Here is a 16,724-nt window from a genome sequence, read left to right as displayed (position 1 = left end):
TTAGATGATGCTCATGTAGCAGTTATAGAATCCAAGGGGATAAACTTCAACCATCATAAAAACAATAAAAAAAAAGAATTAAACAGTCAAGCTGCTTCTCAACTATACAAGAGAGCCAATGGCATCCATCCCATCAAAATTCCACAATGGCATAGTATCCATTTGTCCTGTATCCTCTGTGTCATCCTTTCCCCACCCACCTGACCAAGTCCGCTACCCCAGCTCGTCATCACCATGAAAATCCTCAACCAAGATAAAACCCTCAACTCTTTTGGACTCTGTTTCTGCATAACAACCTCTCCTCTTTCCTCCATTGGCCCTAGAACAGGGCTCCCCTATTCTCCGTAGGCCCAAATTCATCTGGAAACAGTAATTTTATTGACTTCTACTAAACCATTCCATCAAGCCACCACTTCCCCCCCCATCCACAAGCTCACCCATCTCCACATTCACCTTTACTTTTTGCACTTGAATTTCTTTTTAGTTTTAGCTTTATATTGAGAAAGCTCCATCATAAACTTGGATTAGATCTACTTGTAGCATAAGTGCATAACATATCAGCTTGCTTTGAGATTAATAGTTCAATTTTAGTGGAACTAAAGTTAATTCTTTAACCAAAAAATTCCGAACCCCTAATAGAGAATCTCACTCTCCTTCAAAGTAGTCAAAGGCGAAAGGCACCCTTAAGGCGCTTGCGGGGTCTAGCGCCTTGAGGCGAGAAGCACTAGAAAAGCGCTCGCCTAAGTAAAATAAGACGCTAAAATTAGAAAAAAAAAACAAAAAATATGATGTATAAATAAATAACAACTAGAGATAACTATTGTAACATGAATTACCATATAATTAACAATTTAAGCATAAAACATATATAAAACAGCAAAATGCTCAACTAGTTCAAGATAAAGCATATGATAACAAGCCATAGATAGCTCTAAATTTATGAATGAAACAGAAAACATAACAAGCCCTAAAGTTTATCAATGAAGTCTCATAAATAAAACAAAAAACATAAACAATCCTAAAATGGAATCATATAAATAAAACAAAAAAAATAAACAGCCATAAAGCCTAAAATTCATCAATAGAATCATCAGATTCAGTTCCACTTCCCTAATTATCATCACTTTCACATTCTTCTCCTCCATTGGATTTATATCCTTCAACATCTTTTGTCTCATCTGAATCAGCTTCTATCTCTTCAAAACTAACTTTTCCATACTAATTAACCACTTTACTCCCTATTAGTAATAAAGCTGAGAAGTTAAATGGGTGGCCTTTTAGGTTTTTTATACTTTTGAGCATTAAAAAAAATAATCGTAGAGTTCACTGAGGTGCCAAAGGCAAGCACCTTGCCTCACTGAGAAAGGCCCTAAAAGGCGCCAAAGGCGTGCGCCTGACTGAAGGGGCATCGCCTGAAGCATCAAGGGGCAATAATCCCTTCTGACGCCTCATCCGAGCGCCCGAGGCACACCTTTTGGCACCTTTGACATCACTGCCCTCCTTTATGGATAATATGAGAAAAAGATCGAGTTAAAATGCAGATAAAGATGTTAGAACATTTTCCTTTGACTTTTTTTTTAAGTAACTTTTTATAATTGGATAACTATTAATCATATAGGTGATCAAGTTTTAAAGACATGCTCGAATTTAAAGAATCCCAAGCTCTTAAAAGTATCTTATAACACAAGTTTTAGGCAAAAGTTGCATGATTTTTGCCCTGCTTTGCATTGGCCATACCTAAAGCAAGCATGCTGATGCTTCAAACATCCAATCGATGGGCAAGACAAGGTCTGCTATACAGTGGCAGGCCTTGGAGATGAGTATAAAGTGTTCATCACATCCATTCAAACATAGCTTATAACTTTCATCGTACTATGCTCTCAAAAGAGCAACTCTTCTCAAAATCTCAAAGGATGCTAAGTTGGAATCTCATTCTAAGGAATCTTGACTGCATAAATTCATGTACATACTTAAGCAATCAGACTTTCAAAGATAAGTTCTTGATTTTATTGTTTTACTCTTGACCTACTAATTTTTACCTCACATAATTTTGAATCAGCTTTATGTATCAGATATAATTCCATCATTCATTTCTCTGCAGCACAAAATTATAGAAATAAAACTTATCAACCACTTAATATGTTACATCCCAGCCTTTATCTTCATTTTTTAGTTAAACTCAAATATACATTATTATTGACAATGACATAGTACATTAGTTTAGTGCAGGAATTGAATCACATTTGAGTATTGTACATATTCTAGTTGAAGTTCTATCTCTCGATTAGGTCATCTTTAGTGAAATAGACAGTTTTGATTACAATAACTATTACATTACCAAAGTTTGTCCACACATTGATTTTTATAAAGTTATTTTACAACACAAATAACAATCATCTTGAAGCAAAAACATAGTTGAATCAACAGGAAGAAAATTACATGTTGAATTTAGGTGATATAAGAAGGTTGAAAAACAAGCACCTAAAATATTTCACACACAATGATAATCTAATGTGTTTCTTCACTTCTTCTGAACTTATCCTGAAACCCAAGTTCACACACAATGATAATCTAATAAGTAATATGTTTCTTCACTTCTTTCGAACTTATCTTGAAACCCAAGTTCTTTCTAGTACTCTAATCACTCAATTATTCACAGATATTCAGTTATAAATTTACTCATTAAATACAGAAGTTGTTGGATGAGAGACCACAAATTCAGAAAGTATACAATTATATATATATATATATATAGTAAGCCAATTTTCCAATGTTACTAGCATCATAATTTTCTACATCAATATAAGATGAACAGGGATAAAGATTGTTTGTTCCCAGTAACAGGGAACTTACATTCCATTATTATTTTTGTACTGGGCTAGAGTCTTGGCTCATACATTACAAGATTGCCTCACAAGTGCAATCCCATTGATTTAAGTGGAGCCTCAATGAAAGAGGCTCCAAATAAAATTAGATAAATGCCTCTGTTTGACAAATAAGAATTGGAGTTCATGTTTATACAATTATTACAGTAAACAAACAAATCACTTATTGACATGTAGAATAAAGGGAACCAAAAGAGAAAAAAAATATATTCCAAAAATAAGAGAACAGAAACAAGAAAAATATTTTCAAGACTGCCATCAAAATTATAGATTAGTAATAGTAAAATGTAAAATTAAAAGGAAAAAAAATTCTTGACCTTCCACACGCAAAAAATAAACATTATCACAGGCATTTGGAATACAAAATTAATGAGATAGATAGAGTGGCACCAAATCCTTGAGAAATGAGGTATTTTGTGTTCATATTTTTTATTTTTTGCGCTTCCTTCAAGCTATGAAATGGGCTATCTATGTTCCCTCTTGATGGTTGACGCAATAAAAAAACAAAGTTCTAAGGTAGATCTATAGTTAATCAATCCCGAAACAATATGCAACAACTAACACTCTAGCAGAAAAATTACTTTTTAAGTGCCAGCTAGCCCTCAAAAATATTTTTCATAAATGAGCTTGGTCTAGAAAGGTTCAGTTTCAATGGAAAACTTGAATCTAACTTATGTAATTTTGGAACCTTTAGTTACTGGTAGAAATAGAGTGTTTCCTTGTTGATTGATTTAAACATTGAGAACTCATTATATAACATGAATTCATTCAAATGAATGGAGGTTGTATGGAAAAAATGAATCACTAATGTGGCATCTAAAATATATAGCATGTAGTCCATAATGAAGTGGGAAGTCAATATACAGCTACCTGCCAGAATGCCTGCAAGTTATTAAAAGATATATAGGTCTTTCAAAAGCAGAAAAGATGCCTTGAATTGTTGAAGTGCATGAGAAATTATACAGTTGCCAAAAATAGAAGCAACAAAAAAAAACTCATAGCCAACAAACAATAACTCACCTCTTTCTGGACAAGGTAGCAAGTTTCTCACTACCAGATTCCAGTGCGTTTAATAAGTTGTCGAACACTGAAGGTTCCCTAAAAACATCTTCCTCTTGATCGACGCTATTTGAAAGTTCTTTGAGAGAATGTCCTATATTGAATTTCACATAGGTTAAATTGAGTGGTACAATACTAAAAGTGGCATAAGGTAATGCACATATCAAGATTCTGCTATTTCTTTCTCAAATATCGAGGGGTGACAAAATATTTCCAGTCTGCATAATTGCAAATGATAGCAAAACATTCAAGATAGATGTGGCAACTTGTTAATGATGCTATCTTATGGTCCTAACATAAGCTATTCAATGTTTCAAGCATCTTGAAACCATCTATAATTTTGTCAATTTGATTTGATTGGCCATTATTTGGTTACTGATTCTAAAGATATAGTTTCTTTTTAGAGTATTATATACTCGGGCAACTTTGACATTAAGGAGTAAAGAGTGTTCCGCAAACTTTGAGCAAGTAAAACATATGAGACAAATATCTAGAGATAGACAAATAAATAAACAAGTATATCCACACCTGAAGTCAGCAATGAATCATTCGCTACTTTATCATCAAAAGACTTCTTTCTTGGCTGCTTTGCAGCTTTGGTCATTTCTGGCTTGTCATTAAAAGACTTCTTCATTCGCTGCTCCACAGCTTTGGTCGTTTTTTGTGTTTTCAACCTCTTCAGCCCTGCAACAAGGTTTGTGATCTATCAGTCTAAAATCTGCGCTGTCCATGTCATTCCATAATATGTAATCAAAGTAACACATCATATTATAGCACAAAAGCTCTGTAATAAGCTAGCAGAACGAGATTTCTTTGAGCTACGATTTGTAATTTTCTTGAATCAAAAAACAAAACAAAAAAAATTTGTAAGCCTGGATTTATAAATTAATAAACGGCGTTAGTTCAAGAAAATAAAAAACTAATAAAAACCCGCAAATACTATTCGTCTAACCCTAAATCACTTTTTTCCAGAACCGATGCAAAATTAAAAAGCAATAGCGAAATTGCCACACCTAATCTTAGAGACAGCAAGAAAAGAATAAAACAAAAAAGATTTGAAACGAAAAATCGGAACTCACAGGAACTATTTTGCCAAGATTTTGTTATTCCAAGCAAAGAAAATTGTTTGCAGATTTGAGGAGCTCTGTTGCTCCAAATTAATCAAGATTCAAGAAGCATTCGACAAAAGTAAGGTGCGAAAGAAAGCGACCTCCAAGTCTTTCACACGGGTACGAACGGAGAGAAGGAGAGTGTCATGAGGGTTACCTTTCTTCCTGGCGAGCGATTTCCCCATGATTAGGGTTTTAAGGAGGTCTGGAGCGCGAGGTTTTTGAAAGGAGCAAGCCGTTCCTCTTCCGGATCCACATATAGTCAAAGGGATGACAACGGGTAAGATACCCGCAAAATTTGCCCTATCCGTATCCGAACCCGTTTAAAATCTTACCACCCGAAGCCCGTCCCACACCCGCTTACGAAATTAACCGGAAATCCCAAACCAGTCCCGAGGATCCACAAATCGAAACTATCATGTCACCCGCGCTGGAGGCTCTACACACTGGATGAGGCGCGGCCGGCGGAGCCGCAGGGGCGGGGGGTGGGCTGGGTGGCATGGCCAGCGGAGCCGCGGGGGCGGCAACCGACAGAGCTGCAGTGGGGGGAGGTGGGGGGCGGGAGGAGCCACGGCTGGCGGAGTCGCGGGGGGAGGGGGCGGGTTATTTTTTCCCTGTGGACCGTACGGTCTCCGCTGGCCGTGCCTCCGCCTGCCCCCGTGCGGTCCATGGAAAAAAAAAAAAAAAAAACCCAGGGCTCGACCGGCTGCTGCGCCCCGCCCCTGCTCCCACCCCCGTGTCTTCGCTGGCCGCGCCTCACCCGCTGCGAGGGATCTGGGTTCCAAGCAAAAAAAAAAAAAAAAATGAAGATCTGTGGGAAGGAGAGCACCTGCGGGAGATTGGAGGGGCGAGCCCGACGCCGGTGACGATCAGGAGGAGAGCGACTGCGGAGACCAGCGGAGAGCAGAGAGGACGTCGGCCTCTCTTTTTTGGAGATATATGGGAAGGAAACCATCCGAGGGAGATCGAAAGGGAAGGCCGACGCCGGTGACGATAGGGAGGAAAGTGACGGCGGAGACCGGCGGCAGGTCTGCAGGAGCCGTAGGGAAGGCTCCAGAGTGCACGGGAATGATTTAATGAAAAAATAAATAATTAATTAATAAATATCCCTTACATCTTTATTAATTTTGCAAATACCTTCTTGCACATAAAATTCCAGTAATATCAACCCTACATTTAACAAAACATTACAATTTATCCTTCCGATGATCCAATTTTGATCTGCGGCTTTTGCCGACGATTACGTGACACTATTTTTGCCATAAATGACTTACGTGATCAGAAAATTGATTTTATCTATCTGATTTGGTTCTCTTCCAATTTAATGCCAAACTTTCCATCATTAATGGCCTGCTCTCCATCCATGATCTGATCTCCCTTGCTCCCCTTCTCATCCCTTTTTCTCTCTCACAAACTCTAACTCTTACTCTTTCTATGACTGCAATCTCTATCCATAGAAAAGAGCGGCTCACCATGGCAAGGGAGCAACTCCAGGTGCTGAATGCTTTGGACGCGGTGAAGATGCAGTGGTACCACTTCATGGCCATCGTGGTCGCCGACATGGGCTTCTTCACCGACGCTTATGACCTCTTCTACATCTCCCACGTTACCAAGCTCCTCGATCGCATCTACTACCACGTCGAAGGCTCCCCGACCCCCAGCTCACTCCCCCCAACGTCTTCACCGCCGTCAACGGTGTCGCCTTCTACGACACCCTCTCCGACCAGCTCTTCTTTAGGAGGCTCGGAGATGATGGGATGCAAGCGTGTCTACGGCATGACCCTTTTGCTCACGGTCGTCGCCTCCATCGCCTCTGACCTCTCTTTGGGCCACACCCCCAAATCCGTCATGGCCACCCTCTGCTTCTTCCGCTTCTGACTTGACTCTGGTATCGACGGTGACTACCCACTCTCCACCACCATCATGTCCGAGTACGCTAACAAGAAGACCCGCAAGGCCTTCATCATCGCGGTCTTTGCCATGCAGGGCATCGGCATCCTCGTCCGTGGCATGTCTCCATCATCATCTCCGCCGCATTCAAGCACTACTTCCCTGCCCCTTCCTATGCCGTCAATGCCGTAGCCTCCACCGTCTCTCAAGCCGATTTCATATGGTGCATAGTTCTCATGTTCGACGCCATCTCGACGGTGCTCATCTACTACTGACGGATAAGGATGCCGGAGACCGCCCACTACACCACCCTCGTCGCCAAGAATGCCAAGCAGGCGCCCGCCGACTTGTCCAAAGTTCTTCAAGTCTAGCTTGAAAAGGAGTAAACCAAGGTCGATCGGATGACCGGCAAACTAGCCAACAGCTTCAGCCTCTTCTCCAGAGAATTCATAGCTCGCCATGGCCTCCACCTTCTCGGCACCACCACCACCTAGTTCCTCCTCGACATCGTCTTCTACAGTCAGAATCTCTTCCAAAAAGATATTTTAAGCGCCATCAGATGGATCCCTAAGGCCGCCACCATGAACGCTCTTGAAGAGATGTTTAAGATCGCCAAGGCCCAGACTTTGATCATCCTCTGCGGCATCACCCCAGACTCGGAGCAGAGGCAAAGAACCAGAGCAAGCTCGAGCTAGTACATCTCCTCGACCTACTGTGCCCAGCATTTGGATGACGACGACCACCCGATCACCTCCGTCCCCTCCTTAGCTTGTGCCCCTCCAGCAGTCATGATCCGATTGAAGGCATCCTCATCGTTGATGGTGGCATATAGGAGAGGTAATAATCCTTAATAGCGAACTCTCCCCATAGCTGCTTCCGCTGCATTGCCTCTGTAGCCTCACTAAAGGAAATGCTGACGGCCCAATACTGACTCCGAGGTGGTCGTCTTATTTTTCATTTTTCCTTCCTTTTCTTTTCATCTCTCTCTTTTTTGAAGATCTACGAGAAAAAAAATCCTAGAGGGAGACCGAAAGGGAAGACCGACATCGATGACGATGGAAAGAGAGACGACGGCAGTGACCGATGGGAGGTAGCGGCGAGGGGAGTAGGGAGGAGGGAAGCCCCTGAGGGAAGAAAAGCACATGAGAGATGGAGGAGGTGATCGGCATCTCTTTTTTTTTTTTGAAGATTTATGGGATTAAAGGGTATCAACGTGGGATTAAAGGGCACCAACATGGCAAAAATAGAGCCACATAATCACTGGCAAGAGCCCCAGGCGCAAATTGGGCCGTCGAAAGGGCAAATTGCAATATTTTATTAAATGCAGGGTTGATATTGTTTAAATTTTAAGTGTAGGGGTATCTGCAAAACTAGTAAAATATGCAACATGACACAGAGAGAAAATAGAGGGACACGTTTTTAATGTATAAAATAAATTTCATAGCCAAAAATGAATCGTTTCTATCAAAAATCCTCATATCCCACAAAATATCATCCTTCTACCAAGATTAAACTCTCAAAAACTCAAGAGACCAACTCACACCATCACAATCGGGACCTAAAACCCCTCCAACCTCTCTTAGGATCTCTTTCCCCATGGATCTTCGAAATAGAGAATAAAATGAAAGAAAAAAAGCAAAAAGAAAAAAAAGATATCACCAATCTATGTGGGAAAATATGTTATCTCTCATTTTTTTTTTCCCATTCTTGTTGATTTTTTTTTATTTTTCCTTAAATTTTTCTCTATTTTTTCCGACCCCAGGAGTCTCAATTGGATGGGAGGCTTGGAGCTTTCAGATTAAAAATCCTCAGAAGTCTCATGCTTCTACCAAAATTAAGCTGTCAAAACCTAAAAGCACCAACTCATACCGCCACAACTCCCACAAAATTCCATATGCTAGAGAAAAAAACCTCAACATGAACCTAAAATACCCCTCCCATATCTCTCAAGTGCTCTCCTTTCCCACGAATCTCCAAAGAAATAGAATGAAATTGAAAAAACAAGAAGGGAAAAGAAAAAAAAATTGATCCATCCATGTGGGAAAAGCTCTTACTTCTCGATTTTTTCTGTTTTTGTTTTTTTGGATATTACTTTGCTTTTCTCGATTCTCCCTAGGTTCTTTCCTTCTTCAAGGGTCTCGATCAGGTGGAAGGCTTGTAGTGGCCGATAGCGAAACTTAGATGACGTATTTATATACAAACGGATTCAGATAGTGAATATCTAAGAGCTACATTTCAAATCTATCTCAAATTCAAATAGGTTTTAGTTTTAAACCCCAAACCCATCCCAAACTCTACCAAGATATACTAAATAGATCCTATTATGATTTGGAATGGATCGGATATCCAAAAATATCCATCCAACTGCTATCCCTATATATATATTGCCTCCACGCTCTTTGTTTAGGCCTATTAATCTCCTCCAAGATGATGGTTTATCATCAATCCAGACTAGCCAACACCACCCCCTCCCCCCTAAGAACAATGGGTTTAGGTTAAGAACTCAAGATTTCAAAACCATTGCCAGCGATAGCCATTTTTTCTGAGAGAAGTCTCCAACTCTGATAACTCTTCTTCAAGCCTGTGAATTTTTTGTGGTGATGGAAGTGATGATGGGATTCTTAGAAGAGGCCGGTGGGGTTTGAAAATGGGAACTCACAGTGGTTGAGTAATCCCTATGCGAGTATTCACTAGTACTAAATCCGACAAGATGTTGATCCAACCTGTCTGGATTGCCAACTGAAATTAAGATTGATGAGTTTGCCCAATTCGGAAGAAAAAGAGAGCGCGCTTGGACAATATTTTTCTTTTTTATTCAACCATCTACTAATTCAAAGCGATGCTGTGGTTCCTAGGCTGCAAATGGGTTGGAACAGACTCGATCATAAGTCACCCCAACCAGATTTCTCATTCAGATCTTAATGCTGAATCCACATTCGGCCTAATAGAAGATCATATCGGATAGAATTAGATCCAAGGTCAAGATTTTTGACCTAATGGATTATTTAGGTCACACATACGGAGTTCAAATGTAAAAGGGGTAACTTTGGATAAAAAGAAATCCTAGCTTCATAATAAGATGTGATACTTTTTTGAAAGCATATTATGGCATATTCAATATGATAATTTTTTCTAATAAGACTCCAGGAATAATTGAAAAGAGATCCAAAAGTTGAGCATCCTCTATGGATTATACAAATTATTATGTTTGAAAATATCTAATCAAGTGATACAAAGCATAGATAGGATGTCAATTTAGCCACGATTTCAATCTACAATCTAAAAGTTAAACTTTCCATTCCAGGGATATATGTCCTTGATATAAAATAATAAGGAATGAAATTAGAGGAAAGTAGGGTTGAAAGTAGTATGGATAATATCAATTCCGATCCATTTTCGAATCCGAATTTATTCGGATGTGGACAAAAAAAAATGAGCATTTGACTAATATCCACATTCATATCCATCAAAGAAAAATAGATATGGATATAGATAGAAAACTATCCGATCTGTATCCGAATATTCAATTATATCTGTAATTCTAGATAGTATTGTACAGCACTCATTAATTTATAAAAAAATATGCAACCATATTAATATAGTAATAATTTGATTTATCATCTATTTAATAATATCTTAGATTATGTGGTCATAAAATTTAATTATCTAATTTTTATTCATATTTATATCCATCTTTTTAATATCGGTATTCGTTTAAAGTAAATATAAACATGAATATTTGCATCCGACTAATATTGATATTTATATTTATGTTCATTCAATTTCAGCCCCAAAGAGGAGAATGGGAAACGATCATCAATATGCTGTAAGGCAACTTCCCAAGCAGCATCCTGTGCTTTTGGTTTCTCAGTTATTCTCTCATGAATCTCCTCCAAAGCAGCTCCGACAACCGACCTAGAGTTAAGGTTGCTTGGCAGTTCCGCGCCCCTCCTTTGGAGTTCCGACGTAGATATCCTGACATAGCAAAAAATAAGCATGCCAACGACCAGGCATGGTAGCATGCAACATCCAGCATGATTGACAAATATGGAAGGGTCAACGTCGTGGAACAATTACCTTCTCATGCTGCTTCCTGTACATCACCGTCCGGGTAAGCTTCGAAGGTGTGAGTGAGTTGTGGAAGTACCTGTTGCATTCTGAGGTGGCAGGAAGGAAGACCTGCAACAACCAACAATGATTTTTTGTCAACAAACTAGAAACTAAAAGAATAGGAAAACTAGTCTACCAATTTGTATAGAATTATAAAAACAGAAGCCAATTTTATCATATATTTCATGTTAGCTGTCGTAACCAAATATTTTTTCTTTTGATGGTTAGAGAACAAATCCAACAGACACATTGGAATACATGAATTCAACCTTGAAAACAGGAGGGAGTATATCTGCCATTGCACTAGTTTATCAAGGCAGAAAAATTTTCCATCACTGCAAAAAAGAGTACCAATTAGAGATGACAATTTTAACCGATCCATCAGATATCCGATCCAATTAGATCCGTATGGGATAGATTTTATCCGATTCGATTAAAATCCCGAGCAGATATGAATTTTAAAAAAAATACTCAAAGCGAGATCAGATTGAGTACAAATAATGATATGCCATATCCTAAACCCAATCAATATAATCTTAATCTATATTTCTTTTTTTAAAATTATAATTATTTTATAATATTTACATAATCAGTTTCTTATCCGATCAAACCCGCACTTTTATTCAATATGATCTGATTCGTCCCGTATCTTTACTTGACCTAATTTGAGATAGATACAAGATAGATATGGATATGAAATTTTTAATTATAAGGCAAATATAGATATTGGCCAATTCAATTTGTATCCGATCTATTGTCATCCCTAGCATCAACAACCAGCCAATGTTAAATAAAGCAATATTATTATAATTTTTATTTGCATGAGAATCTGAACAAAAAATTTGATATCCTTATCAGGGTATATCTTTTTTATGATGGATATTAGGGTATATATTGACGCCACTGAAGTGACAAAGTTTGGTCCTAAAAATGATTCAAACAATACATGCAAAAATTCATATTTCTATCACATCTCTAAAATATTTATAAATTTTTATTTCACGAAGAATATCTAGAGAGGACTCAACATATCACAAAAATTTAGAAAACTAAAAATTTGTTTGGATGGTTGGATTAAAAATTTTATGAAATTTATATATTTGATGAATTAGTAAAATTATAAAATAATAAATTGGGTTAGTTTTGGATTAAGTTGGTTTGGATCAAGAAAAAAATAAAGGAAAAAAAAAAACTGATTAACGAAATCATGGGTCCCAGTAATGGAAGAAGCCTTTTCATGAGTAATGAATAAATTTGGGCAGGTCATACGGCTGAAAAATTTCTCCTAACACGTTGTACGAGAGGGATGGGCGTCACTTCGAGATTTTGTTTCCCATGTCTGGGAAATGATTAGTCACCATAGTGGTACATGGTGGGTCCAGTGAAATTTTTATATGCATTTAAGGGGCATCGCAAGGCTTTTTCCCATCACTGGATACAAACCCTGGCTCCTCAATAAAATCTCTCGCATCAAATTCTTATAGTTTTTTTTTTTTGATAGAATATCAAATTCTTATGGTTGTTCAGAGGATGGGAGCAAGAGTACACCACCTTCAGGCTTCGCAAACTTAAAAATAGCAATTAGCCAGTTACTGTAGTATATAATTTTAGAATGTTCTATACACACATGCCTATATAAGATCCACAGCATTATGCTTTCAGTTACGTGGCAGTACCAAGTTAGTGCACAATTAGATAATATGGCGAAATAGAAGGAAATGTTGGTTGCTCGCTTTGTGTATGGGAGTCCATAAATTTAAGTGAAATCTTCACAATCATGAACAAAGGTTTTGCCAATTCTTCTAAAGACCATTTAATGCGCAGCTTCTCAATACTTTCCCATGACCGCACATTGGTTTATAAAATTTTATTCACACAAATGTGGCTAGCTTAGCCTTGCTACAGAAATCTATTTTCCTTCTTTTTGTCTTTTAGGACCATGCCACATACAACGCAGATGGCCAGCACACATCATCTTCTATTGGCTTTGATCTAAATTACCTATGTATGTGTGTACACACATCAAGAATGTTGTTGGATTTGGGGTTGTAGCACGGTGAATACAATGGGAAATGAAAGCATCTGCAGATGACTTGAATAACAAATGACAATTTGCACTTGCAAAATAGATGATGTTGGTTTTACACTTGCAATCGAGACAATCGAACAAGGTGCATTCCGATTAGACTGTGCAATAACTGGATTGGGGATGGATCACGGCCCAGCAAATTTAGGCAAAACAAAAACAGTTACAATGACCCTAACCTAATTAATGGACCAGGCTCGAGCCCAGCTCAGCCAACATGAGTGCCTGATTCCATCATTTGATCTACAGTCATAAGGGAAGAAGGTAAGGTGCTAGCAGGTCTAGAGTATCTACAGAAACCTGCTAAAAATCATGTCAGATTGATTGGGCCAAAACCTCCGGTCGATATTGTACATGTGTAGACTTGCAGCACATTGGATTATCAAACATTGGTACATATTTTTCATATGATAAAATCAATTGGTTACCAAGAGATGAATGCTCGAAAAAGGAAAAAAAAAATCAATTTCCTGTTAACATTAAAATGAAAAATCAAAGAATTTTACACATTTTAAGACTTTTAAACAACCCCTCATTCTACGAGCTGGAGAATGGACTTAAAAAGCTAGAACAATTTTTGATAAACGGATTAACACCCTTTCACTGCTGTCCCACGAGATTAGCCGTGTGCATCACTAGGCCTATGTTTATTGAATTTTTTTAGGTAAGAACGTCTTCGGAACCCCTCTACCTCACCAACCCTAACGAAAACAAATTAAGAAGGATGACTACAAAAACACGGACAGTAACTCTGTCCTCCATTAGCCGCCTTTACCAGTCTCCTACACCGCCGCAGAAATCTTTCCATCCATCTTATCTTCTTTCCTGATACCAGCCTTCCCTTTCCCCTCGGCAATGTCCATGTTGTATAGTATTGGAACCATGGAGACGGAGCATAGAATCACCAAAACTGGTCCAAATATCCACAAGATAACGGGAAGACCTGCATAAAAGAGTCTGTTGCCCACTATGTTGAGGGAAAAAGCCCTCTCCAAGAGATTAGAAATGTAGTCCGGCGTCACGAGGGAATTGGCATCCCCTTGAGGGACGTTGATGAGAAAGTTCACTTGGCTTATGAACCTGATGCAGAGAGAGTAGCAGAGGAAGGAAAAGAGGTAGATCACGAGAAGCGTGACGTACTTCAAAGCCACCACGAGCTCCCCATGCGCGCCGTAGACCGAGTTGGTTAGGGGCTGCTTGACGCTGTATGAGCTGCTGATCATGGCCGCGAGGCCGGAGCAGAGGAGGATGGAGGTGGTGGCCATCAAGGTGGAACCCATTATTGCGTTACGAATGGTCTGCACTGCCAGCACATTTTTCTTATCGTTGTCCTGCAATAGAAATCTTGTTAGAGATAACAATAAATCTTCGGTCAGGAGGAGAGAAGAAAGGAAGCTAACATAATAGTACTGTGCGAGTTATGAAAGCAAACTTACTGAAACATCCATAAATATTAAGTTCATGTGAAGATAGATTTCACCCCCATTAATTCTACACAAAAGGCAAGTTCTACCCAGCGGTCATCCTCTAGTAGGCCAATCCTCTCTACCAAATGCAACAAGTCATGCTGGTTAATGGTTCTGCATTCATCAAGTAACAACACTAGCTGTGTTGCTTGATATACACAGAAGAACTCCTAGGCTTAATATTGGTGCATCTAGATCGTAATCCATGATTAGTATGTCGCAGACATCTCAAGCCACATGATGCAGTGTGTTGATAGCCTAACTATGCCACACACTTGAGCTCATACACATCGAGTTGCACGTTTCATGGGGGAGTTTCCCATGTAGGTTTTAGGCCATGTTAGTCTTGGAGTAACGCCACCAAATGCTGCAGGTATTCTAAATATCGAACAATATATGGATATTGTTATAAAAAAAAAAAAAAAAGAAAAGTTATGGATGTGATACCTTCATCATGGCAAAGACCCAGAGTCGCCGGGCGGCCGAATTGATCCCAATGAAGGTCTGCTGTGGCTGCGACCTAATCCTTCGCCATAACCAAATATGGTATAGGATGGGGAAGAGGAGGCTCAGGGGCACCAATGTCAGATCAAGGTAGCTCTTCTTCCACCCCATCCTCCTCTCTCTTTCTTTTTGGTAAAGATCTTCCTGTCTCTTTCTCTCTCCTCTCTTAATTTCCCTCTCGCTCTCTCTAAATTGTCCTCCTCCTGCGTTCTTCGGTTTGAAGGAAGAGCAGCAGCCCTATTTATGGACACCAGTGCAGTGTGCGAAGCGTGTTTCCAAGCAACAAGCGATGGCGCTATGACCGAACTTCGGCTAGGAAGCATGCAAATTAAATGTGAGTTCTTAGCTGCGCCACTGCCATTGTCTATCCAGATATTTACGAAATCATCCACTTGACAGAAGCTCCGTACGAAAGAAGAGGGTGAAAGTGAGGGCGACTTCGTGATTTAAGGGAAGTATATGGGTATTCTGGGTTCAACTGGGAAGGGGAATGGGGGACTGCTTTGGTAGGCTGGTGCCCTTGACCCCACGAGTAATAAGTGTCTGTCCGAACGAGGGGAAGCGATACAGCGGCCGATGAGGAACGTGGTGTAACTACCCAAAAAATAGGGAGGAAAAATGTAAAAAAAAGGCCGCCGTGTGCCGGCGGCGCCCACGCGGACCAAGGATCCGGATTTGGAAATCTTTCGCCACGATAAATTATTGCTTGGGCCGCAGTGGAAGACATCCATGTCGTTGGATACTTCCGGTTTGACCCGAGTCCTGCTTCCTGGGAGATATCAACGGCGTTGGAGCGCCGTGCAGGTCGGTGGCCGGGGATGGGTCGGGTGCACGCTGCTTTCGTGGGCTACAGTTAATGCAGGCGGGTTGGGCTGTAAGTGTCGTGACGTGTCGAACATAAATTGTGCTGACGTGGTAGAGGACATTTCCGCCGCTTGATTGTTGATGGTACATATTTTAAGCTCGGGGTCTCTGCTGTGCACCGCACGTGCACGTCAGAGGATCCGCGCGCAGGTATATTTTGATGCAATCCCTAGGATTTTTTTCAAGTAATAAAAAAATATGCGCAACGGAAAATTTCGGCCATGCAACGAACGCTTGCATGCAGTGGTGCAGGTGAGCGAGCAACAGCTGTCCATGTATTTCCGAAGAAGCCTATGAATGTATGGATTTCATGTCATGCGTGGATAAAACATTGCACGATCTTTTAAGATCCATGCCGATACATCTAGAGATTATCCGTCCATCATGGTGCTGGCAATTCAACAACAGTTCGATGCATGTCTTCGAAAAAAGGTGACGAAACGATTATCCAGTCTCTGCTATCTGATTTTTTACGACAATGCCAAGGAGTTTCAAAGTTTTTTATTCACTAGATGATAAGTAACAAGCCATTTCACTGCTCTACTTCCTCCACCCATTCAATGAGATCCGTAATCTCAACAAACTCTAAGATGTGTTCGTCATTATCCTCTAATAACTAAAACATGTCACATCTTCATGGCTCTGAGGGAAAAAATGGCATGTGCTCCTTTGGACGGCTGGCATCTGTCTTCGTCTATAAAACCTAGCTCTCTAGGATCCTGTAGATAAGAGAGAAAATAAGTGAACACTT

General features: G+C 39.8%; 2 protein-coding genes and 1 pseudogene across 6 annotated transcripts in view; 1 reads left to right on the top strand and 2 right to left on the bottom strand.

Annotated features, from left to right (window-relative positions):
* LOC105050443 (protein NUCLEOLAR FACTOR 1) overlaps positions 1 to 6,115 on the bottom strand; it is a 32,300-nt gene extending 26,185 nt beyond the window's left edge. For 3 of the 5 annotated variants that reach the window (XR_002165360.3, XM_019852426.3, XM_019852427.1), the window contains exons 1-3: positions 5,211 to 5,296; positions 4,473 to 4,628; positions 3,906 to 4,038 (exon numbers count right to left, since the gene is read on the bottom strand). Coding sequence is in view for 2 of the 5 variants with exons in the window: in XM_019852426.3 (XP_019707985.1) it covers positions 3,906 to 4,038; positions 4,473 to 4,628; positions 5,211 to 5,238 (317 nt within the window). In the remaining 3 variants the exon portion in view is untranslated. Of the gene's footprint in view, positions 1 to 3,905; positions 4,039 to 4,472; positions 4,629 to 5,210; positions 5,316 to 5,882 lie in introns of those variants that run through there. The other 2 variants (XR_012143165.1, XR_002165359.3) reach the window with 2 other exon arrangements.
* On the top strand, positions 6,115 to 8,096 carry LOC105050588 (inorganic phosphate transporter 1-4-like; annotated as a pseudogene).
* A 5,522-nt stretch (positions 8,097 to 13,618) lies between these two features.
* LOC105050445 (uncharacterized) lies at positions 13,619 to 15,317 on the bottom strand. Its single transcript, XM_010930463.4, has 2 exons — positions 15,053 to 15,317; positions 13,619 to 14,470 (listed from the first exon to the last, which is right to left on the bottom strand). The coding sequence occupies exons 1-2, from the start codon at positions 15,218 to 15,220 to the stop codon at positions 13,922 to 13,924; spliced, it is 717 nt and encodes a 238-aa protein (XP_010928765.1). The 5' UTR covers positions 15,221 to 15,317; the 3' UTR covers positions 13,619 to 13,921.
* Positions 15,318 to 16,724: the final 1,407 nt, after the last annotated feature.

This window comes from Elaeis guineensis, chromosome 8 (genome assembly GCF_000442705.2).
Source record: "Elaeis guineensis isolate ETL-2024a chromosome 8, EG11, whole genome shotgun sequence".
NCBI classification, from domain to species: Eukaryota; Viridiplantae; Streptophyta; class Magnoliopsida; order Arecales; family Arecaceae; genus Elaeis; species Elaeis guineensis.
The sequence above is the reverse complement of the archived record's forward strand: the minus strand, read 5'-3'. Positions and strand labels throughout refer to the sequence as shown.